Source organism: Mastigoproctus giganteus, chromosome 3 (genome assembly GCF_048544385.1).
Source record: "Mastigoproctus giganteus isolate SK-2022 chromosome 3, ASM4854438v1, whole genome shotgun sequence".
NCBI classification, from domain to species: domain Eukaryota; kingdom Metazoa; phylum Arthropoda; class Arachnida; order Uropygi; family Thelyphonidae; genus Mastigoproctus; species Mastigoproctus giganteus.
The window spans coordinates 179,201,258-179,227,079 of record NC_143577.1 but is presented as its reverse complement, the minus strand read 5'-3'; the positions used below and the strand labels follow the sequence as shown (position 1 = coordinate 179,227,079).

Genomic DNA, 25,822 nt, shown 5'->3' with positions numbered 1-25,822 from the left:
GTGACTTTTCCGTGCCATAATTATTGCCATTGGGAGTGAAATAAATTTATTATTATTATTAGCCATATGGTGCAAGGAAGCCTGAGGCTTATGCTGCACCAGCCAAAAAAACTAAAAAAAATTCTGAACTACCCAGAGAGAGAGAGAGAGAGAGAGAGAGAGAGAGAGAGAGAGAGAGAGAGAGAAAGAGAGAGAGAAATAAAAGGGAATCACCAAGGAAGAGAAGAATGATGATATCCAGCTCAGGACCCTGAGTGTGCCAAGCCCACACTCAGAAGATGTGAGCCCCTGGGGTTAAATTATCACTTGCCTATAGTCTGTAGAGGGGACCAGCAGGCTATGATTCCATGGGACTGTGCTGATCTTACTGCTGCTTCTGCCAGATCATTACTGCTGATATCAAATCTAGACTTATAACTTCTTCTTAAAAAATGTAAATATAACTTCTGCTGAACCCTGGACAGGATGAGGATTATATCTCATCATTAACAGGACCTTTTATATGCTTAAAGAATCTGTGTAAGCCATACTTCTTTGATACCCACAAGAATGGCAATGCCTACATGGGCAGATCTATCCCAAGCTCTATCTTTGAGCATAATGGCACAATTACACAAATAATGGTTCTCACTTGCCCTTAAATAATGTCTCCTGTAAGTAAAAGCAGGTTGGCTTATACTTACACAGGAGGGCCTTGATGTCATCACTATTCTGACAGAATCCACAGCAATTCTGTTGTAAGAATTTAAATGTCATTATTTAGATTTCATGAGCCTGTCTAGTGGCTTCCGAAGGGCTGAAGGCTTTGTTTTCTTACTCCTGGATTTGTCCTTTTTTGGAAAGAAAGGATGCTGTATTTGTCCATTTCTTCCTCTTTTGCAAACAGTTAAAAGGAATGAATCATTTGGTACCTCCCTGACTTCAACATCTATTTTTTCTTGGGTTGCTGGTGGCTCTTCTGGTTTTTTATGTCTTTTCTTTACCACCTAGTTTTGGAAGATCCCCACAACAAATTGAAAGTGCTGACTGTATTTTTTGGGTAGGCTTTTGTGATCTTGATAAATAGCATTCAATGGGTGTGAAGGACTTTCTTGGTGGAATAGTCATATCAGTTTCCATCCCAATGGAATGCTTCCCTGCACTTTCTTGGCATATGTCAGTTTATTTCTATTTATTGGTTTACCGCTTTGATGGGATAGGTTCAGTTCTGCATTGAGTATTTGTATCTTTTTTCCTCCTCCCACTGCTGGTACATTCTTGCATATGCAGTTGTTTTGTTGTTAGAGGTTTTATGGTGAAACGGCAGCTAAATGCCATTATGCGCTAAACAATGGTAGGAGATAACAGGCGTTATTAACAGTGAGATATGTGCATTACATGAGATTTAAGCATTATATTCTGTCATAGCATTTTATCCTTTTTAGGAAAGTGAAAACTGCATTAATATCAGATCTGTTGTCTAATATTTGTTGCAAAGTAGGTGTGATTTGGGCTGCATGGCTTGATAAGAAAGTGGTTTGACGTACTCCATTATAGAGAGGGCAGTCAACTATGATGTGCTGTACTGTGATTTGATCATGGCAGTTTGGACAAAGAGGCAGATCTCAGGAAGAAAGAAGATAAAAGTGAGTAAGGTGTGTATGTCCTATTCGTAATCTTGCAAGTGTGACTTCTTCCTTTCGGTTTGAGCGGAAACTATATGGCCAAGACTTGAGTTCCGGTTTAATCCAAAGGAGTTTGTTGCCTTCTTGGTTTTGCCAGATGGTTTGCCAGTAATTCATCCTTCACTTTATTATAAGACTTTTATAGTCGGTGAAAGGAATTTTGAAAGAATCACCAATTGGTTAAACAGTAGATTTGGCTGCATGGTCAGCACTCTCATTGCCAGGTATGCCAACATGGCTAGCGACCGAACAAAATTTTACTACTTTCTTGTTCTTAGCTAGATGAGCCAGAAAATTTTGAATATTGGAGCTGACTACAAGTGCAACCACTCCATGAGCCGAATTGCTTACATGAGAAATTCGATCTTTTCTGTAGATACCATAATGTTTAACACATTGACTGCCAATCTAGTTTAAGAAAAAAAATTCCCTGGGGCCAAAAAATATTTAGGAAATAATTTGATCAGTAATTCTAAAATAAATATTGAAATGTCGGTGTTATGCAGTTTTTCGTTTAAAATATCAAAAGTCTTTTATTGTGTCACATATATGTGGCTGATATGGCCACTGTAGGTTACTTTATTTCTTGAGATGCTGTGTCCGCCACATACGTGTGACGCTATTACAGCATACATATGAAGTTCATTTGTGATTAATTTATTGCAAGCGCGGCACATGCTGCAATAAAACAAATCGCGATAAAATAAACTCTCAAACGTCACAATAAGTTTGTCAGTATTGTTAGAGATTTTGTGAAAACAAGTTCATTAGCGCACTGTATTATTCCCATCATTATTGTGTTGTGTTTCTCCGCACGTTTGTACAAGTGTGTCGTAAAAAAAAAAATCTAAAGAGCAATGGCTAAAAGAAAATTACTAAAAGAAGAGGAATTAAGAGAAATTGCTGAAAATTTTAGTAGTAGTTCTGAAGATGAAAAAGATTTCAACTCTGATGATTCGGTAAAAGATCCTAACTGGGATATTTCTTCAAATGAAGGAGATACTGAAATACCAGAAAATATTGAAGAAGCGCTTCAAGACTGGATGGAAGAAGAAAACACGGATGAGCAATTTGAAAATACCGAAGAACCTGAGATTGTAGTGACTGAAACAAATGACGCTATTGAATGGACTGAATATGAAGGATGCCAAAAAACATTTGATTTTACAAACAAATCAGGACTGCAAATAGATGTATCAAGAAACATTACTCATCTTGGGGCGTTTTCATTATTTTTTGAAGAAGTAATAAATCTGATTGTAACGGAAACAAACAGATATGCCAAACAGAAAATTCAGAGTACCCATGCTTTGCAGCTGAGTCGTATAAAAAAGTGGGTTTCAACAACTGCTGATGAGATGAGAAAGTTTTTTGGACTTCTTATGTGGATGGGGCTAGTAAGATTGGGCAGTATTGCATGTTACTGGTCAACCAAACCTATCTATAAAAATAATTTAGTAACAAAAATTATGTCTCACAACAGATTTCAATTACTGTTGCACCTCATTCATAATTCAGATAATGAAACCGCTATTCCAGGGGACAGGCTCAGTAAGATACAACACCTGATAGATGTTTTGCAGCTGAAATATCAGAAAATATTTTTCCCCGGCGAAGATTTCATCAGTGACGGAACTCTTATTCCTTGGAGGGTTGTTGTTGTAATTGTTGTGGTTTTTTTTTTTTTTTGGTGCAAGGGCAACTTAGGCCATATTGCACCTCCCAAATCAATTGACTTTACATACGGGAACTGCTTGTACAGCTGTTAAAAACGATCATACAATCATACTTGAATTTGTTTTAAATAGCGAAATAATTCAGAGAGATTTGCTTCTTTACCTATGATGCTATTGAGAGACAGAAGTTGTTGCAGATCTGAGATGGAACTAAAAGGCATTCGTCGGGCGTTGTTAAACAAGCTACATTCGACAAGTATATGTTTTACTGTAAGTGGCTGCGAGCAGTTTGCACACTGAGGAGGATCATTCCCTGTAAGCAGATAGAGATGTGTCAGGTGCGTGTGACCTATTCGGATTCTGGCTAAGATTACTTCTTCTTTTCTATTTTTACGAAGGCTAGAAGTCCATAATTGTGGTTCAGATTTTATTTGAAATAGCTTGTTATTTGTTTGCATTTTCCACAGAAGTGTCCATTGTTCCATGCATGTTCTCTGTATTTTGTGTCTGTAATCAGGATATGGGACTAGATCATTTGTTGAGGCTATATTAGAAGGATGCTTTGCAGCATCATCTGCACATTCATTTCCTGGAATACCACTGTGGCCTGGTACCAAAGAAAAGATAACAGTTTGTTTCTCCTTATGAAGCTGCATCAGCTTATGTTTTATGAGTTTTAATAAAGGATTGGTAGGTGAGGAAATGCCTTTCAAAGCTAAAATAGCACTTTGTGAATCAGTATTTATTATACTTTTATTTATTGACAGCAGTGAGATATTTTTCAGAGCAAGCTTAATGGCATGAAGCTCAGCGGTATAACTGCTACATTCGACTGGAAGTGAAAATGAGATAGTTGAATTAGGGAAGACAGCAGCTGCACCCATTTGATTGTCAGACTTTGAACCATCAGTATAGATCTTGGTGAATTCAGGGTACTTTTGTGTATGAGCATAATGTAGTTGTTGGATGTTAATCTTTGCTATGGAACTTTTACCCCATTGCTCAAGGTATACATGAGAAGAAAGTGTGAGAGTAGACCGGGGGGGGGGGGGGTCTGCATCTTTTGATTCTCTGAGGATATTATCAAATTGGATGTTCCAGCTTTCTGCTAGAATCTGCAGTCTGATACCAGCAGGCTGAATTGTTCTGGGTTTATTTGTATAGTGGGTTTTCCACAGAGGATGATGCAGGAGTGGCCAAACAGGATGAGTAGGCAGGCTTTTAATTTTAGCTGAGTAATTCATCAGCAACATTTTTCTTCTGATGCTAAGTGGAGGTTCGTGAGCTCCAACATAAAGACTTTGAACCAGTGATGTTCTGTATGCACCTAGAGCTATCCTAAGAGACGAATGTTGGATGAGCGCAAGACGCGCTAAGGTGCTTTCCCTAGCTGAGTCATAAACAGGTGCTCCGTAGTCTAGCCGAGATCTAATTAGGGACTTATACAAATGGAGCAGGGTATAGCAATCTGCACCCCAAGATGTACTGGAGATTACCCGGAGTACATTCATTTTCCTTGCGCAAGAGGTTCTTAGATATTTTATGTGCTCTTGGAAATTTCATTTCTTATCAAAAATTAGCCCTAGGAGACGAATACTGTTCACGATTGGTATAGGGTGATTGGCCAAGTGCAGAAATGTATAGATGTTGATTTGTGGTTTGACAGTCTGTATCCATTTTGTGCCATCCATAATTCAATGTTGTTTATGGATATTTGTAGATGCCTCTCGATATAGTTCATATTCTGGGAATGGCAGGATATGGTAAGGTCATCCGCATAGAGATATGAGTCAACGGTGTTTGGAATGCAGTTTGTAATATTGTTTATTCGTAGTGAGAACAGAGTGGCACTAAGACCAGAGCCCTGTGGGACTCCTTCTTCTTGTATATATGTTTGAGATAAAACCTGCCGGTACTTAACTTGGAAAGACCTGAGTCGACGAAAGCTTTGAATAAAATATGGTAAGTGCCCTCTCATATGAACAGAATGGAGATCTCTTAAGATGCCGTATCGCCATGTGGTATCGAAAGCCTTCTCTATATCAAGGCATATCATGACGAGATGTCGATTTCTGATGAATGCATTTCTTATGTTGGATTCGGTTTTGGTCATGAGGTCTAGGGATGATCTATTCTTTCGAAAACCAAACTGATTATTACTGATTATGTTTTGGGATTCAAGATACCATGTGAGACGATGGTGAACCATTTTTTCCAAAGTCTTACTCAAGCAGCTGGTAAGAGAAATTGGTCTATAGTTGTGTGGAATCGAGTGATCTTTTCCAGGTTTCGGTATAGCTATTATATAAGAATGTTGCCAGGAGGTCGGGAATATATGTTCTGAGAATATCCGATTGTAAAGTTTAAGCAATAAAGATAGTGATTTCTGATTGAGACGTTGAAGCATTATATAGTAAATTCCGTCAGGGCCAGGAGCACTGTTTCTTGAGGTATAGATAGCTTCTTTCAGTTCAGATATTGTTAATGGTTGGTTATAGGGTAAATGACATGCAGCTTTGAAGTTCAGTTTCCTTTTCTCATTTCTGGCTTTAATTTTTTGGAAAGACTGTTGATATGCGCTTGAGGCAGATAATTCACAGAACACAGTTCCGAAGGCATTGGCAATCTCTCCAGGAGAGGAGATCTCCTTCCCATTCCAGTTAATAATAGGAGAAGGTGATACATGATATTTTCCACTTGGCTTCTTTATTTTTTCCCAGATTATTCGGGTATCAGTATCTTTGTTGATTGAGGAGGCGAATTTTACCCATGAATCTTTTTTGGCCTTTAGCCGGATGAAACGAGCTTTGGCTCTCAGTTTCTTGTAGTTATTAAGGTTGGCAGTGGTGGGATATTTGCGGAAGGTATTCCATGCTGCATTTTTTTCCTTTTTCGCTTTATTGCAATCACCATTCCACCAGTGATTGGTATGCCGATCGTTTCTTATTTGAGACTTTGGGATGGCGGCTGTTGCAGCTGTTAGTATCTGCTTTGTAATATATTCGGTGGCAGTGTCAATAGGAAAAGACGTAATGATATCCTCTTCAAAAGATACATGATTAGTAAATTTTGTCCAGTTTGCTTTGGGAAATTTCCACTGAGTTTTTGTTTGTGTTTGTTTGAAATGGGTGGTTTGAATGCTACAAATTACAACAGAGAGGACTAACCAAGCCCAGTTGGAGATCGATGTGTCTGGAGGAATGGTCACTTCAGTCTGACATGCTACTGATTGGTGACTGTGAGTAACAGTAGCATAGGTGTGTTTTGGCATACTTAATTTTACTTGTTTTCTTGCCTCTTGATAGGAAACCTTATTTTCAATTTTATATTTTTGTATTTTTTTTCCCCAACTTCCAGAGGTCACAGTCTTTGGAATAAGCGGGATGGTTGCCTTTGCAATTTGGACACTGTGGAGTTGGTGCCTTACATTCTGTTTGTGTATGAGTTTTACATCCACAGTTTGCACAAGTTGCATCTCCACGGCAGGCTATCTGGGAATGGCCAAATTTCTGGCATTTAAAACATCTTAGAGGGTTCGGGATATAGGGCCGAACACGACAGTTTAAATATCCTGCCTTGACTGAAGATGGTAGATTTGGGGAACTGAATGTTAAAATTATACTCCGGGTAGGGACTAAATTGCCATCTTTTCAGATCATGATCCTTTTTGCTTGAATGACGTTTTGTTCATTAAGTTCTTGAACTATTTCATCTTTGGGGACGTTCAATAAATCCCATTCAATGATCACTCCCTTTGAAGAATTGAGGGTGGTGTGTGGTGTGATTTGAACTGGGTTTCCACTCAAGGTTGTCAGACGTAGTAGTAGCTCAGAATGTCTAGAATTGGTGGTCTCTATTAACAAATCTCCGGATTGAAGACGTTTCACCATTTTTGGTGAACCTGCAGCATGTTCGAGGCATCTCTGAATGGTGAAGGGGGAGAGCTTGCCGACAGGTTGCGTTGACAGAGAATGTATAATCAGGAAGGCTGGTAATTCCTGTCTGCCAGTGTCTTTCTTCATTCTCTTTGAGATAGAGGAGTCATGGTCAGTGTCGTGTGTGTGTCATTTAATTGAGAGCTCTTCGGCTCTAAGCGTGAAAAATCACTTGTTACCATCTCTGCTCCTTTTAGCCCCGGGGGTTTTCTTATCCCCCAGGTTACTGGCCCTGCCACGTGGAGGCAGGAGCGGTGCCACCAGTGACCAAGTGGTTGTAGAAGTTAGTTGTTTGTTATTAGTAAAATATATATACTAAATAAAGAAAGGTTGTTTTCCTTTCTGTGTTCTTCCTTAATACTTTAAGCACAGAACAAATGGAAGTAAATGAAATATAAAAAGACACTAGAAAACAAATAAAACTTTTTCTTTAATAAGAGCACTCTATAAATCACTGAGAAAATCGCTTGTCACTATCGCTTGGCATTCAGGGCTTTCCTTGGAGGGGCAGGCTGATATTCTGACAGAATATTCCAAATAAAGCAAACAGGTATGGAATCAAGCTGTTCAAGTTATGTTCCACTGAAGGATATACCTGGCCGAGCAAGATCTATTCAGGTACATCTGAAAATTATATAAAATCTGTAGGTTTAGCTGCAAGGTCTGCGAAGAGTTATCACAAGGACTTCTAAACGAAGGTCGTACCTTGTATGTAGACTACTTTCATACCAGCTATCATCTGGTGTTATCGTTTCTTCCTAAAAAAAGCTCACGTTGTTGGTACATTATGAGCGAATAAAAAATTTATGCCCAAAGAAGTCATGCACTCAAAACTAAATAAAGAGGAGATGATCTCCAAGGAAGAAAAAAATGGAATTATTGTTCTAAAGTGGTGAGATTCTCAAGATGTGAGACTACTAACAACAAAGCATGTCCCAAAATGTTTGATGGACCCTCCACCAGTAAAAGAAGACAGAAAGAAGCAAAAAAAAAAAAAAAAACACTTCCTATTCTAGCTTATAATAAGGGAAAGGCAGGCACTGATCTGTCGGAACAAATGGATTCGTACGCCACAACACTAAGAAAGGGGTTAAAGTGGTACCGGAAATTAGCAATAGAATATATACTCAGAATATCAGTTGTCAATTCGTATGTAGTATACAAGAGTGCTACACAAAAACAAATAAAAATAAGAAGCTTTCGGGAAGAGGTAGTTACGGATTTGCTAAATATAGAATGGAAAGAGAAACATGAAAAGGCAAAATGTGGTAACACTCATACTAACGACATAAATCGACACAAACAACAAGAAAGTTAGAAGGATCTGTGTTTTTTTGTTATGCAAATTGAAAGAGTTGTAAGGAAGATCAGTTGCTAGCAGAAAGGAGAAAAGAGTTTTGATGTATTGCCCAGACTGTATTCATCAGCCTTTCATGTGTTTGGAGTGTTTTGGATAACACCATTAATCAAAATAAATATAATTGCAATTTTATAATTTTGTAATTATAAAATTTGTAATAAAGGATTTTTAAATAATGACCAGTTACTTGCTTATTTTTTCTCATAGTGGCATGCAAATTTCATCACGTAACACAGGAGGACACGTTTTTTTTAAAAATAACGTAAATTTCCAACAATTGTCAGTGCTATACAGCCGATGCAGCTCCCACAGAAACAGTGGGTGTTGGCAACATATGTCCAATGTGGCGCATGAAAAATATAATGGTGTCGGACATATATGGCCAACACGGCAGTCAACGTGTTAAGTGAGGTAGTAACAAAAGTGGTTAAGTTAGTTTCTTGGAGGCAAAAGGTAACTGGGTTATACTGGAGAAGGAGATCCTGAATGTCATCAAGGTTGCTGCGATACCCTCTACAATTCCATTGAAGAAAACTGGGCATTATTTGAGTGAAGTGTGGTCCTCAGTTTCTGTCTGAGGGGCTGTTGGCCTATGGTGAACAGATTTTCTTTTCGGGAAGAGAATCTCTTCTTCTCTTCTTCTGGGAAGAAGTCGAGAATGGGTTCTTCGCGGTCAGTGTTTCCTTCCATTTCTATTGAATCAGTTTTAGTAGTATAACACCATCACTTTTTGAGTACACTGGGTTATTAGTAGTAAGCGGAACAGTGATTGGTGTGCTAATGACCTTGTTTGTCTTAAATGGTTTACTAGAAAAGGGCACAGCTTCCAAAACTGACTGAGCCCAATCTAACATTGATCTGTTTGGGGGAAACTTTACCTAAGTTTGAGCACCAGTCGTCGTTCTTTTGCACAGTACTGGTTGCTGCAGCTGGCTTTTGGACTACTTGGGCGAAGCTGGGTTGAGTGTTAAATTGAGCCTGTACGGATTTTTTAGCTTCTTGGTACCAGATGTTTTTTCAGCTTTGACCATTGAATGTTTTTTTACTTTTTCCATGGAGTAGGCAGTATATGGGCCATTACAATCTGAGCATTTGTGCTGCTCTGCTTTGTAGTCAGAGTGTTGTACTCGGGTGAACTGCAATTTGCACAAGTGGCTAAACCTCTACACACGTTTTGGGAATGCTCAAATTTTTCGCATTTGAAACATGTTGGGTTAGGGATGTACAATTTTATCTGACAATTCAGATAGCCTGCTTTGATGGATGTTGGAGGTTTGGGCTATCAAATGTTAGTATTATGTTCCGAGGTGGAACTAGAGCATTGTCTCGTTTGGTATACATGCACAATTCCCTGGTCTTGTAATTCATTTTTACTCTTCTTCTGAGAGATTTATGAGATCCCACTCAGCTATCAAACCCCTGGAGGTGTTTAGAGTAGCATAAGAGGAGGCAGTGTTCGATAATCCTCCAAAGGATGTTAGCTTTTGGAGCTGTAGTGATTGTCGTTCATTTGAGACCTCAACGAGCAAGTCACCAGATCTTGGTTGTTTTTGGAGATTTTATTAGATTTTCTAGGTATTTCTGAATTTTAAAAGGTGAGAGACTACCTAGAGACTGTTCTTGGGTAGAATGCAATACAGGGTGCATTGGAGCCCTTCTTTTAACAGTGTCAGTTTTTTGACATTTAGAACTGCATGAGTTAGAGTTTTCTATCTCATGAGTTCGGATCCTTAGGCCCTGTAGGGGAGATCACTTTGCTCCTTTTTGCCCTGGAAAGATAACCTTTCTTTCCAGTTACTGGCCCCGCCACAGGGAGGCAGGTTTGGTGTTTTTGGTTTTTTTTTTTTAAGAGCATTAGCAACTAAGGCCATATTGCTCCGGGGATATGCAGTGGTCATTCCCTGACATTTCCGCATTCTCCATATTTGGTGGTCACGAGCTCGAACCCTGGTCTAATCAAGAAGCGTGTGCTACGCACTGCTGCTCCTGTTCACCTGGCTACGGAGACGAGGGAAGGCAGGAACAGTGCCACAAGGGTAACCAAGCGGCTGAGTTAGTAGAGTTAGTACTATTATAGAAACAGAAAGGTGAGTTTCCTTTCTGGAACTCTGCCTAGTTCTTGTAGTGCAAGAAGTTACACAATACAACTAAATAATGTAACAACTGTATTTAAAACTGAAAGAAAACTATTAGTTTTCATATGCAGTATAGAGCTCACTTGGAATCACTTAGTTACACTAACAATCACTTGGCACCTGGGGCCACATATGCAGTGTTCTCTTTGGCAGTTAATGCATACAGGTTTCGTATGTCCTATGATTTCATGGTCCTCTGCACCCAATCAAATGCATCTAAGAGCACCACACAACAGGCCATTTGCGTGTGAGTGTCTATATTTTTGACACAGAGCATCTCAAGGGATTTGGTACATATGGCCTTACTTGGGTAGTGGAGGTGCCCAACTGTGATGGAATTAGGAGATGTTGGTGAGTTGAAAGTAAGGATGAGGTTTCTAGTGGGTACTAGATTCCTATCCCTATGCACAGATATTCTCTTTATAGCTGTCACTACTGGTGGTTTTAGTTCAGAACAGATTTCTTCCTTTGATACTTCCATAAGATTCCATTCAAAGATCATACCACATGATGAATTTAGTGTTTTATGTGGGTCAACTGTAATATGCCTCAATAGAAGTGGCTCGAAGAAGCTGTTCCAAATGCTTATCATTTTTTGTTTCGATTAAAAGGTCACCAGAATGTAGCCACTTTACCGATTTAGGAGAGCCTGCCAAGCCAATACAAGTGGCTCGAAGCAGCTGTTCCAAATTCTTATAATGACAAATGTAAAGTACTACACATGGGAAACAGCAACCCCAGAGCAACGTATCAACTCTGTGGTACTACACTGACAGTGGTAGAAAATGAAAGGGACTTGGGGGTGGTTGTGCAGGCAGATATGAAGTTCTCTGAGCAGTGAAGACGGGTTGTAAGAGTAGCTCATGGAGTATTGTCAATGATATACAGGAATTTTTCCAGCAGGGATAAGGAGGTGATTATTCCCTTGTATAAGGCAATGGTCAGGCCACACCTACAGTACTGTATACAGGTCTGGAGGCCTCATTTCAAGAAGGATGTAGAGCTGCTGGAACGAGTACAGAGAAGGGCAACAAGATTAGTGAATGGAACAAAGGGGTGCTCTTACGAAGAAAAGCTTAAGTTTTGCAAATTACAGTGTCTGGAGACTAGGCTCCAGCGAGGTGATCTGATAGAGGTGTATAAAGCCTTGAATGGTTTGAGCATGCTCAATGCTGATGGGATTCTTCCTCTAGCTCAGAATAATCACCTGAGAGGGCATAAATTCAAATTGAGGAAAGACAGATGTAGGATAGACGTGCGGAAATTTGCCTTTAGCCAGCGGGTGGTTGATTGGTGGAACAGACTTCCATCCCTTGTAGTGGAAGTTGATAGCTTAAATAAGTTTAAGGCTCAGCTGGACAGGTATTTTGAACGAACAGAGGGGTAAGTGGAAGTGGGTTTTTTTTTTTTTTTTTGGCTGATGCTGCTTTCTTGCATCAAATGCCTCTACTAATGCTAATGCTAATTTTTCATTTTAATTCAAAGGTCATCAGAACATAGCAACTTTACTGATTTAGGAGGGCCTGCCAAGCCTTCTGTATAAAGAAGGGTATTATCTTTGCTATAGGCTTTTCGCTAGTGGAGTGGATTCTCAGGAAGCATGGTCACAACCTCCTTTATTCGATGCACACAGATTTTTGATTATCAGAACAATACTATATTCAGCTATGATCTCTATACAAAGTGCGTAGGCACCTCATCCACTGCAGGGCAGAAATGAGACACCAGGGTTAGACCCAGACACCATGCCACACATGTCCGCCAGCTTGAATCCAGTCTATCAGACCATGAGAGTAAGGGCATGGAATTAACACCATTGACCCTTGCAAGAAAACCCACTAGCCTAATGATCATGGGTGAGCCATCCCCACCTCAACCATCAGGATCCCCCTTTCTGAGTTTCCATAGGTTGCAGTGCATGGCAAACATGCCAGATTCCTATGATGTTAGCCTGGAACCTAGGCTGTAGGCATCAGATGCCCTCGCCACATACAAGTGCCCATGTTGAGGGGTGCTAATCTCTAGGTAATTCTCCACTGGGGCAAAGAAAACTCCCCTCCCCTTTCAATTGATGTTAGTTTCCTTCTAATGAACTTCTCACTATGTACAAATTTCAAACTAACCCTACCACAAATATTCTCCCCATGTCTGGTGAGGTACACCCAGAATCTAGAATCCTGAGAGAGGTCTCAGGATTCTATTCAAATATACTCTAGATTCCATTAAAAAAAATAAATAAATAAAAAAGTCAGGTTAATTAATGACCCATCTCTCTCTCTCTCTCTCTCTCTCTCTCTCTCTCTCTCTCTCTCTCTCATGGATGTTCTTGTCTCTGTTGCATGCCTTTTCTATAGCCACTTTTAATTAAAATGCAACCAGTCAGCCTCCAATTATTGTCCAACTTGAAACTCACTTAACTTTCCTTTTTATTTATTTGTCATTTATTCTTTCAACTTCTGTTTTCTGAAATAAAAACCTTCATTTGCATGTATTTCCTGAAAATTACAAGTTACAGAAATTCAAGCCTAATGTCAGGACATAACTTCTTTATTAATCTTTTGCCCATGCACACGGTAAGTAACTATAAGTAACAGCTTTTGCATTTGTAGTTTTTATTAAAAAAAAAAAACAAAGTTTAAATCCAAACTTTATGATATTTAAAGCTGGGTTTATCTTTTTAAAGGATTAAAAGTAGCCAGAAAGTCATCATTTGCTATTCAGGGAAACTGGTTTCTAAACTGATGTCGAATATTTGCTGTCAAGGGTGACCGGTTCTTAGGCATGTGTCAAAGAAGTTGGAAAACAAAAGCTGGTCCAATAAATACAACTTCTGTACATCTTACACAAACACTTTCCACAAGGCTCAGTCAAATCGCTTCTCCACATCTAACTAAACTTGCACAGAATTTAATAGAAGAAACACAATAGATATAGACGGAATGAAACAGATAACATAAAGAGGAAGGTGAAGGCAAAATGGATGAATTTAGTCTTACTGGAATTTACAGTTAGTCCAAAATAGACATCAGCAAAATACTCATATCAGCAAAAATTAAAGTTAAAAACAGAAGAAAGGTTAGAGGCTAACAGAACACCAACTTACAAAAATCCAATATTCATTGTTTTCACAGCAAAAATGAGTTTGTGAAAAAATACCAGTTATGTCTCTACTGTTGTAGAATTTCAAGAAATGGCCAGAGTTGAAGCATGTCGGAACCATGAACAGCAGTGAAGAAATCCGCATGGTGTCAAACAGAGCAGATACAACTAGGAAAATATAATGACTGTTTTACTATTGCTGCCAGCCTTTTATAAAGGCCTGGCAGCAAAAGCTAGAAGCTATAGATATATTAAATAAGTTTCTTTAGAACATCAAGACATGTTGTTGTTATTTGGTTTTTAGGAGCATTCGCAACTAAAGCCATATTGTTCTGAGGATATGCGGTGGTCATTCCCTGACCTTACTGCATCCACTGTATTTGGTGGTCACAGGCTCGAACCCCGGTCTAATCAAGAAGCGTGTGCTACGCACTGCCGCTCCTACCCACCTGGCTACGGAGGAGCCACACCAAGACATACCACACTTCCTAGTTCATTTCACAAATATATGTGGTCTCAATTCTAATCTCAACGATGTCCATTTCCACTTGCAGTCTGCCAAACGCCATGTACATTTTCTGACAGAATCTCAGTTATCAGTTGATTCAACTACTGCTCATCTCAGTTGCCCAAATTATTCGCTATATGATTCCTTTCGCCTCAAAGGCGGTACTTGTGCATATGTCCTTTCCAATATTCCACGTCAGACAGTTGGTAACTCTTTTCGATCTTCTCTGGCTTAAAATCTCCCTACCTCATTCTGTCAAATCCATCTCTTGACTCTACCGTTTTCCCAACTCCACTAATCACTTAGAGCTCTTTGACTTCCTCTCTTTGCAACTTCATTTCTCCAGTCCAACTTTCCTAACAGTGAGGTTATTTTCCTTGGCTTCCGTTTTCTAGTCACACCGACCCAGCTGGTCGAGATGCTGAGGCTTTTGCAATTTCTAATGACCTTGCGCAGATTCTACATTTACCTACAAGAATACTGGACAATCCTAACCATACAGCCGAAACACTTGATCTTTTTCTTTTACAAACAACCTTTCTAAGTACACAGTTGAAGTGAGTGGGCCTTTAAGTACCTCTGATAACAACTTGGTGATTGTCTCTTCTCCAATGGAGTCTTTATCTCATGGATATTCCCAACCTCATATTGTTTGGTATTAAAAGAAAGAAAAATGGAATGACCTGCGAGATTTATTTTCTTCTTTTCCTTGGTCAGACTACTGTTTCAAAACTTCTGATGTCAATGTTTGCTCTGATCATGTCAGTGAAATTATTCTCATTGGAATGGAATCCTTTATTCCACACTCCACTTTAAAATCTCGTTCTTTATCTAAACCTTGGTTTTCCAAAAAATGTGCTAAGGCTATACAAGAAAAGAATGTTGTATATCGTAATTAAAATGTTTCAAATTCTTCAGCTTCATTTTCTGCCTACACCAAAGCTCGCAACAAATGTAAAGCAGTCATTAATCAGTCCAAACTAGATTTTGAACAGGCTAAGAGCAGAAAACTTGCTTCTTGCTCTAACGTTGGCCCACCATTCTGGTCTCCTGCAAAAGCTATTGGCCGCAACTTTTGCCCATCTCTGCTCCCACCTCTGTCAAAACCAGATGGTTCTGTTGTCACTTCAGCTAATGATAAAGCAGACCTGCTAGCATCCCATTTTTCTTCCAACACATATATTAATGATCTTGGTAAAGCACCCCCCCACCATTCCCAACACGCTCCATTCAGTGCCTCCTGTGGTCTTCCATCAAAAAGATGTCAGAAGGATTTTAACGAACCTCGATGCTAAGAAAGCTCCAGGTCCTGATGGTATTTCTCCACTTGTTCTCAAAACCTGTGCTCCTGAACTTACTCCTGTTCTTTGCCGCTTTTTTTCACTTTCTTATTCTAAAGGTGTTTTTCTTTCTGCATAGAAATTTTCTCATATCCAGCCAGTTCCTAAAAAGGATGACAAGTCCCTCCCATCCAATTATCATCCCATTGCAATTACTTCTACTCTTTCTAAAGTAATGGAGAAATCAATTAACGCCCAACTCTTAAACTACCTAGAAACCTTCCGTCTGATCAATGATCACCAGTATGGATTCCGTCAGTGTTGACCCACTGGTGATATTTTGGCTCATGTTACCCATTAATGGACTAATTCAATGGAAAAGTTTGGTGAAACACAAGTAGTTGCTCTTGACATCTTAAAAGCTTTCGATTGTGTTTGGCATAAAGGTCTTCTAAACAAGATTCCATCTTTTGGTCTGCCAACTGTTTTTTGTAATTGGTTATCCAGTTTTCTGTCTGATCGCTCACTGAGGGTAACAGTAGATGGCTCTCTGTCTTCTAACTTCTCCACTAATGCTGGTGTCCCCCAAGGTTCAGTTCTTTCCCCCTCTCTTTTCCTCTTGTATATTAATGACCTTCTTCCATTGACTGGAAATCCTATTCATAGTTTTGCCGATGATAGCACATTGTATTCTACTTTCCATTTTGAAAAACCTTGCCCTGCTCAATCAGCTTCAACTTCTCAAATATCCGCTACCAATTCCTTAAATGCCGATTTCCGGGTAATTCTCCAGTGGGGTAAACACAACTTAGTTGATTTCAATCCTTCTAAAACTCAGTCTTGTCTTAGATCTCACAAAAAAGATTTTTCTGCTTCTATGCTTATCTTTGGTAACAATCTGATTTTTAGGCAAAATGATATATCTGTTTTGGGGATTACCCTAACTTCTAATCTCTCTCTCGGCACAAGCACATTACAAATATTACTTCGTCTGCAACTAAAAAACTTGGTTTTCTTTTTCGTTCGTGGCATTACTTTTCTTCCAAATAGCTGTTCGCTCTATACAAATTGCAAATCCGCCCTACCATGGAATATTGTTTCCACATCTGGGTTGGTGCCCACAAAATTTCTCTCAGGCTTGTAGATTCCATTCAGAAGAGGGCAGTTAAGTTAATTAATCACTCATCTCTAACAGAGTCTCTCCGCTAGCTGTCTCATAGATGTACTGTTTCTGCTGCATGCCTTTACTACAGATACTTCCATGGGCACTGTTCTTCTGAATTGGCTTCCCGCTCTCTCTTTTAAAACAGTCCGAACACATGCCACCACCATCCAACATCCATTTACTGTCCAACTTCAAACTCACAGAACCAACTTTTCATCTTCCTCATTTATTCATTGAACTGCTGTTTTCTGAAACAACCTTTCCTCCTATGCCTTTCCTGAAAATTACAATCACAAGAGTTCAAGTCTAATGTCAACAAATATCTTCTCTTGTCTTCTCAACCTCCAACCCAAGCACGGTACTAAGTACTATAGGTTCTAATACCTCTTGTGTTTGTGGGTTTCATAAAAAAAAAAAAAAAAAAAAAAAGCCATAACTGAAGCCTGGGTGAAAAGATATGATTTCATAGACTCTGCAGCAAAATTGTGTATTTTAAGTAAAGACAAAGATATTGAAAAGGGAATGAACTCAGTCAGGTTGGTGGAATTATAACATGTTGAGATAGGTAATACATGGCAGTATTTCAAATATGAAGTGACAAAAGCTTCATTTAGAGATTGACAGACTATAAAGATGAGGTAAGACAATCTACAGGGTATAATTGGCAATTTTAGTGCATCAAATGGGAACCTTATCTGATCTTAGAACAGGGTTGAGAGAGAGAGAGAGAGAGAGAGAGAGAGAGAGAGAGAGAGAGAGAGAGAGAGAGAGAGAGAGAGAGAGAGGAAAAAATTGACTGTATGCAGATATCGCAAAGAGAATCATCTATGCATTTTTAACACTGCAGTTCCATGCAACACCTGTGGGGTGTAACTTGAAAATAAGGAGCCCATGTTCATCATATGCTGAAGATAAAACTCTGTGATTTTCTGAATCTTCTACATGTGTTGTGCTTTTAAATCTCAGTAATGCAAGCATAGAAATCTGTCTGCTATTAATGTTACAAAAGCTTGGAATTGTGTGTTCATTTCTAATTCAAATGATTTACAAAATTCAATCACATGATCTAATGATTATAATCTGATCACTATTACATGATTGCTATTTAGAACTGTTGATAATTATCAACAGTTCTAAATAGTGAAAATGATGTATTACTGAAAAATTTATTTGAAAGGGTTTTTTATATTTTTGAATAACAAAATGATTGGATGATGATATTCAAATTTCATGCATTTCATGTCATGCAAAATATTAAATTAAATACATAAATTAAATACTAATTTATGTATTTAAGTGTTTTATAAATTGTAAAATGTAACAATTAATTTTTTTTTTTGCACAATTACTAATCTTTTGGGGTTTTTTGAAAATAAAATGTGTTAAAACACAGCATTTTTAAATAGTAATTTTTTATTAAAACTTTCAAATAGTAGTACACTACAAAAGGTATAATTCAAAAACCCTAAAACTCTTCCCTGAAATTAAAAAGAGAGTTTACATCTGTCAGGTAAAGCATCACCTTTTTTGGTTACAATTGAGGGTATTCATTATAGGTTATATGTCAAAATCCAGAAGGGATGGAAGTTTTTATTGAACATTACAACAAGTTATCAGTAGGATAATTGATGATCAGCCATTGGGTTAACCAGAATCAATAAGAAGGGAAGATTAGAGATGATTACAACAGTCATTATATTTAAATACTAATTCTATCAACATATATTGGCAACTCTTGGTTAAGATATTTTAAAGTTGATGACTAGTCTTTTCTCACTTTTCAAATTTGACTGAAGAAAAATATCAACTCAAAGTGGCCTATGATCAGAGTCAAAGCAATTCGGAGCAGTTTTGAGAGAGAGAGAGAGAGAAAGAGAGAGAGAGAGAGAGAGGTTGCAGAAATGACAAAAAGAAACAGATTTTGTGTGAAGAAAAAGCAGTTCGGCACATTAGCATTAGTAGAGAGAGGCATACAATGCAAGAAAGAAAGCTTATGCAAAATCAGCCAAAAAAAAAAAAAAAAAACCCCGCTCCCATTTCACCCCTCCATTCGTTCCAAATACCTGTCCAGCTCAGCCTTAAATTTATTTAGGCTATCAACTTCCACAACAAAAGATGGAAGTCTGTTCCACCAATCAACTACCCGCTGGCTAAAGGCAAACTTCCGCACATCTATCCTACATCTGCCTTTCTTCAATTGGAATTTTTTTTTTTTTTTATGTGAACCCAAACATGAGAGGTATTAGAACCTATAGTACTTAGTACCGTGCATGGCTTGGAGGTTGACAAGACGAAAGAAGATATTTGTTGACATTGGACTTAAACTTCTGAAGATTGTAATTTTCAGGAAATACGTATGAAGGAAGGTTGTTCCAGAAAACGGCAGTTGAATGAATAAATGAGGAAGATGAAAAGTTGATTTTGTGGGTTTGAAGTTGGACAGTAAATGGATGTTGGCTGGTGGCGGCACGTGTTCGGACTGTTTTGAAAGAGAGAGAGCAGGAATTATAGAAGCCAATTCAGAAGAACAGTGCCCATGGAAGTATCTGTAGAAGAGGCATGCAGCAGAAACAGTACGTCTATAAGAAAGCGAGTGGAGAGACTCTGTTAGAGATGAATCACTAATTAACCTACTGCCCTCTTCTGAATGGAATCAAGAAGCCTGAGAGAGTTTTTGGGGGCACCACCCCAGATGTGGGAACAATATTCCATGGCAGGGCGGTGCGATTTATACAAAGTGAGCAGCTGTTTGGAAGAAAAGTAACGCCGAGAGCGAAAGAGAAAACCAACTTTTTTAGATGCAGAGGAAGCAATATTTGTAATGTGCTTGTGCCAAGAGAGATTAGAAGTCAGGGTAATCCCCAAAAGAGATATATCATTTTGCCTAGAAATCGGAGTGTCACTAAAGATAAGCATAGGGGAAGAAGAATAATTTTTGCGAGATATAAGACAAGACTGAGTTTTAGAAGGGTTGAAATCAACTAAGTTGTGTTTGCCCCACTGGAGAATTACCCGAAGATCGGCATTTAAGGAATTGGTAGCAGATTTTCGGCAAGTTGTAGCTGATTGAGCAGGACAAGGTTTCTCAAAATGGAAAGTGGAATGCAATGTGCTATCATCGGCAAATCTATGGATAGGATTTCCAGTCAATGGAAGAAGGTCATTAATATACAGAGGAAAAGAGTGGAGGAAAGAACTGAACCTTGAGGGACACCAGCATTAGTGGAGAATTTAGAAGACAGAGAGACATCTACCATTACCCTCAGTGAGCGATCAGAGAGAAAACTGGATAACCAATTACTAAAAGCGGTTGGCAAACCAAAAGATGGAAGCTTGTTTAGAAGACCTTTATGCCAAACACAATCAAAAGCCTTTGAGATGTCAAGAGCAACTACTTGTGTTTCACCGAACCTTTCCATAAATGGGTAACATAAGCCAGAATATCACCAGTGGATCGACACTGACGGAATCCATACTGGTGATCGTTGATCAGATGGAAGGTTTCTAGGTAGTTTAAGAGTTGGCGGTTAATCGATTTCTCCATTACTTTAGAAAGAGTAGAAGTAATTGCAATGGGACGATAATTGGATGGAAGGGATCTGTCACCCTTTTTTGGAACTGGCTGGATATGAGCAAATTTCCAAGCAGAAGAAAAAACACCTTTAGAATAAGAAAGTGAAAAAAGGCGGCAAAGAATAGGAGTAAGTTCAGGAGCACAAGTTTTGAGAAGAAGTGGAGAAATACCATCAGGACCTGGAGCTTTCTTAGCATCAAGATGCATCAAAATCCTTCTGATATCCTTTTGACGAAAGACCACAGGAGGCACTGAATGGAGCGTGTTGGGAATGGTGGGAGGTGTTTTACCAAGATCATTAATACATGAGCTGGAAGAAAAATGGGATGCTAGCAGGTCAGCTTTATCCTTGGCTGAAGTGATAACATAACTATCTAGTTTGGACAGAGGTGGGAGCAGAGATGGGCAAAAGTTGCGGCCAATAGCTTTGGCAAGAAACCAGAATGCTCGGCTACCATTAGGGCAAGAAGCAAGTTTTCTACTCTTAGCCTGTTCAAACTCTAGTTTGGACTGATTAATAACTGATTTACAATTGTTGCGAGCTTTGGTGTAGGTAGAAAATGACACTGAAGAATTAGAAACAAGCCAATTACAATATGCAACAATCTTCTCTTGAACAGCCTTAGCACATTTATTGGAAAACCAAGGTTTAGATAAAGGACGAGATTTTAAAGTGGAGTGTGGGATAAAGAATTCCATTCCTCCAAGAATAATTTCACTGACACGATCTGAGCAAATGTTGACATCAGAAGTTTTGAAACAGTAATCCGACCAAGGAAAAGAAGAAAAGAAGTCTCGCAGGTCATCCAATTTTGCATTATTGTAATGCCAAACAACACGAGGTTGCGAATAGCCATGAGATAAAGGTTCCATTGGAGAAGAGACAATCACCAAGTCTGAAATGCCTAAAGGAGCTCTCACTTCGACCGTGTACTTAGAAGGGTTATTTGTGATAAAAAGATCGAGCGGACATGGTATTCTTGTAGGTAAATGAACAATCTGTGCTAGGTCATTAGTAATTGCAAAAGCCTCAGCATCTCAACCTGCTGGGTCAGTGTGACTAGAAAATGGAAGCCAGCTGGAGTTGTGAACATTAAAACCACCAAGGAAAATTACCTCACTGTTAGGAAAGTTGGACCGGAGAAAGTCAAATTGCAAAGAGAGAGGAAATCAAAGAGCTCCAAGTGATTAGTGCAGTTGGGAGAATGGTAGAGACAACAGATGAATTTGACACAATGAGGTAGAGAGATTTTAAGCCAGAGAAGATCAAAGAGAGGAGATTCCAATTGCCAAGTCTCTGACAGGGAATATCAGAATGGACATATGCACAAGTACCACCTTTGAGGCGAAAGAAATCATACAGCGAATAATTTGGGCATCTGAGATGAGCAGTAGTTGAATCAACCGATAACTGAGATTCTGTCAGAAAAAGTACATGGGGTTTGGCAGCCTGCAACTGGTAATGGACATCGTTGAGATTAGAATTGAGACCACGTATATTTGTGAAATGAATTACGAAGTGCTTGGGAAGTTTAGATCTTTTCGCAGATAAGCTTGCTCTATTAGTTTGACAATTCATGGTGTATTCAATAGTAAGAAAAAGTGGCTGGAACATTCTGTATGAAGTAATGAAATTTTTGGATATGGCGTACACGTGGTAAGAATATACCCAGATCCTTGACATAATGTGGCCTCGACAATGCTCCCCGCATACACACTACTCGGACTCCCTCCAGTCACTATCTGGCAGAGTAGAGGTAGCAAGATTATACACTATCTGATCCAGAAGCCTCCTAGAGAGTTACCAATAGGTTTGGTCCGGTGTACTAACTAGCGGCTGGACTGCGAACACCGTTTTAGAGCTGTACCCTAGAAATGTAAGGAATATTGGATCTTGCCACGACATTCATCATAACCTCAAAAGTCATCAATCATACTGCATGATGGAAGAGATACGGAAGGGTTGACCGGAACTTAGCTCTAGAGACTAAACATGGGTTCCACCACTTCAAGCCTTCAATAAGCAAAGTGGTCGTATTTCACCGGTTGATGAGAGTCATCTACCACCTAGTACTGCCTGGTAACGTAGAGGGTCGGCGTTCCTCCATGTGGTGTGGGCGCCACACCTCGACCCCTGCTTACGTTGGTTTACACCTGGGTGGTCACCCACCATGTACTTGTGCATGGACGTTATACCCAGGATTACCAACAGTCCCACCATCGTGAAGGTGCAAGCAGAGGATTTGGCTGTCACAGACCGTCCGGAGTTTGCCGAAATTGGGTCCACTTGACTTGAGTGTCACCCCAATATCAGTTTCATCAGCGTTTTAGACTCCCAGGTAGGAAGTACAGCTTGTCTGGCATATCTGAGAGAATGTCCGTGACAACCTCAAGGACCAATTTATGCCCTCTCAGGTGATTATTCTGGGCAAAAGGAAGAATCCCATCAGCATTGAGTTTGCTCAAACCATTCAAAGCCTTATACACCTCAATCAGATTACCTCGCAGGTACCTAGTCTCCAGACACTGTAATCTGCAAAACCTAAGCCTTTCTTCGTAAGAGCAACCCTTTGTTCCAACAGCTCTACATCATTCTTAAAATGAGGACTCCAGATCTGTATACAGTACTCAGGGTGTGGCCTGACCATTGCCTTATACAAGAGGATAATCACCTTCTTATCCCTGCTAGAAAAATTCCTGTATATATCATTACATGATTTCCATTTGATGTATAAAATGCAAAATCATATCATGAGAAGATAAAATCACCAGTAAATTGTATTCATTTGTATATAAATTCTGGACAGGAATTGAAAAATCTTAATCCATCTTATTAAAATCACTTTTAAATGTATTTTGTTAATTCACGAAAGTTAAAATCTTAAAATACAATTTTCACAAATTACTAAGATTATGAACCAAGAAATTATACTCACTTCTGGAACATGACTTTCAATCCATGTCTTTGAAGGATATATTTCCTCCCACATAACAAGCCCTTTGCTCAAAGTCTGCAACAAAAAATAAATAAATTAGATTTGATATCACGTCAGTTCACTATTTACATGAAACTAAGATATCATTTAAATGATTTACCAAAAAATTAATATCTGCTCATGACAGTGACCATTAATTTTACTTAGTCTATAATATAAGAACAAAAAAAATAATAATAATAATAAATAATAAAAAAAACTAAACAATATAGCCCCTCCTTTATAACAAAAGCAATATAGTACTGGACACATTAATTTTTTCCTTATTGTCAAGGATGACCAGTATCAATAACTTTAATTGAGACTTTATAACTAGAGGGTACAAAGGGTGGAATGAAAAATAATGCCTCTTGGTTTAAAATCTCAGCACTAAGTGGTGTAGCAAGTTCTGTGAGGTTCTCCACACAGAACAGCTAACAGTTTTTAGCCAGTATATGTGCAGTTGTTTGTTAATTAAATTACTCAATATCTAGAAGTCGTTTGAACTGTGTGTTCAGATTACTGGAAATGTCGCCCTTTTAAACAATAATGTGACTGAAGATGAACTCAGTTCACCATTATGATTCAGCAAACAAGAGCCAGTCAAAAGATTTTCACCACAAAACATCACTATATCTGATCATTAACCAGTAAAGTGATACCATCTGTTTTTGAAACAGTTAGTATCACTTTACTGAAATGATGTGGGGAATAATTATCCACACATCATTTCAGTCCATTACTCTGAGACATTGCATAAGCTCAAAAAATAAAATCAAGATAAATAAATAAAAAACACCAAATAAGCAACACTACTTCAACATGAAAATGTATGACCTCACTACACCCGTGCACAATCAGCAAAAAGATTACTTGGTTTTTGAAGTTCATCCACATCCTTCATATAGTTTAGATTTGACCTCAAGTAACCCTCCTACCCCAAATCTTAAAAAAAAAAAAAAAAAAAAAAGTATATTAAAGAAGTGAAGTTACAACAGCTGTGAAAATATAGCTAGCCTCTCAGCCTAAAGAATTTTACATAAATGGCATATGAGATGAAAACATGTATAGTGCTATACAGTATCAAGTTAGAAAAAATTAAAAGAATCATCACATCAAAGACAATTTTTTACATATATTTTTGTTCTATTTATCTCTATTCCTTAAAAAAGTTATGTAATGAGAGGCATTCCTTTTCAGTCCCCCATCAGAAACATAAATGACCAACAATAAAAAATTTAAGGTTATCATTATACAGGTAGTATTCATTCCCACCTTACAAGTCCTTGGGTTTACAAGTTTTCCCCCCTCCAAGTATCAAGTATCAACAAAATCAGCAATATGAGCATTAATTGCAATAAATACATGCTAAAAATTCATAAATGAGGCATTTCACACCACTTGCATGGCTATACAATAGAGCAGGGGTCCCCAACCTACGGCCCGGATCCGGCCCGAAAGACTATTTCATCCGCCTCGTAAAATTTATTCTATAGAAATCTTTTTTGGTTGCTACATATCGTATATAAGGATATTTTTAATCAAAATATAATGTAAATACGTCCAAATATAATTTTGTGACATTGTTGCAACTCTGTGTGCTTCCACTTGGCAGCAGTGTTTCTTGCGATGTCAGAAATCCCAACAGTGTGAGTGCCCAAGGCTATAAGTTTATAGCCTCGAGTATTTCCGGCGAACACGAGTTGTCAAAAAGTGAAATAGTAAAGTTAAAATAAGCGACTGTTAAAACAATTGCTAAACGCTAATCTAAATATTAATCAAGTATTAGTGAAAGAATTGTATGCAATGCGTTCTTTGCAGTTTGCAATGTAAAGACAAGTACACGTATTAATCTTTCTCCTGGTCAGCTATTCTCATTCAGACCGTAGTCGTCGGGCCGCTGCACCGATTATCATGCACAACAATTTATTAGTGCTATTTGTATAAATGCATATTATTTTTAATTTTATTTAACTTTGAATTTTTAATTTTTATTATAGCGAATCAAGATGTCAAGGAAAAGAAAAATTGATTCCGAATGTCATGTCTTCAATGAACTTTGGTTGATTAATTATTTTTTTATAAGGGACAATAACCGAAGTACCTGCCTTATATGTAAGGAAGCAGTTTCTGTGTTGAAATAATATAATTTGAAACGGCATTATACGACAAAACATGCCTCAACTTACGATAAACTTCAAGGAGAGTTGCGAAACAAGAACTGAGCTTTGATTTCAAGAGGCAACAACAACAGATGACATGTTTCACTAATCAGAATTTAAATTTAATTAGAGCTAGTTTTGCAAGCATCTCAAATCATTGCTGAAGAAGGGAGGGCTTTTACTGATGGCGAGTTTGTGAAAAGAGTGTGCCTATCAATTGCCAAAGAATTATGCCCTGATCAAGTTAAGCACTTCGCTGCTATAAGTTTATCAGCGTCAACTTTAGCAA

The 25,822-nt window shown here is 38.5% G+C and overlaps 1 protein-coding gene across 1 annotated transcript in view; it reads right to left on the bottom strand.

The window, feature by feature from the left end:
- Positions 1 to 25,822, bottom strand: part of shtd (anaphase promoting complex subunit 1) — a 989,031-nt gene that overhangs the window by 304,820 nt on the left and 658,389 nt on the right. Inside the window, exon 31 of the mRNA XM_090370159.1 lies at positions 23,333 to 23,407. Coding sequence (XP_090226285.1) covers positions 23,333 to 23,407 — 75 coding nt within the window. The remainder of the gene's footprint in view (positions 1 to 23,332; positions 23,408 to 25,822) is intronic.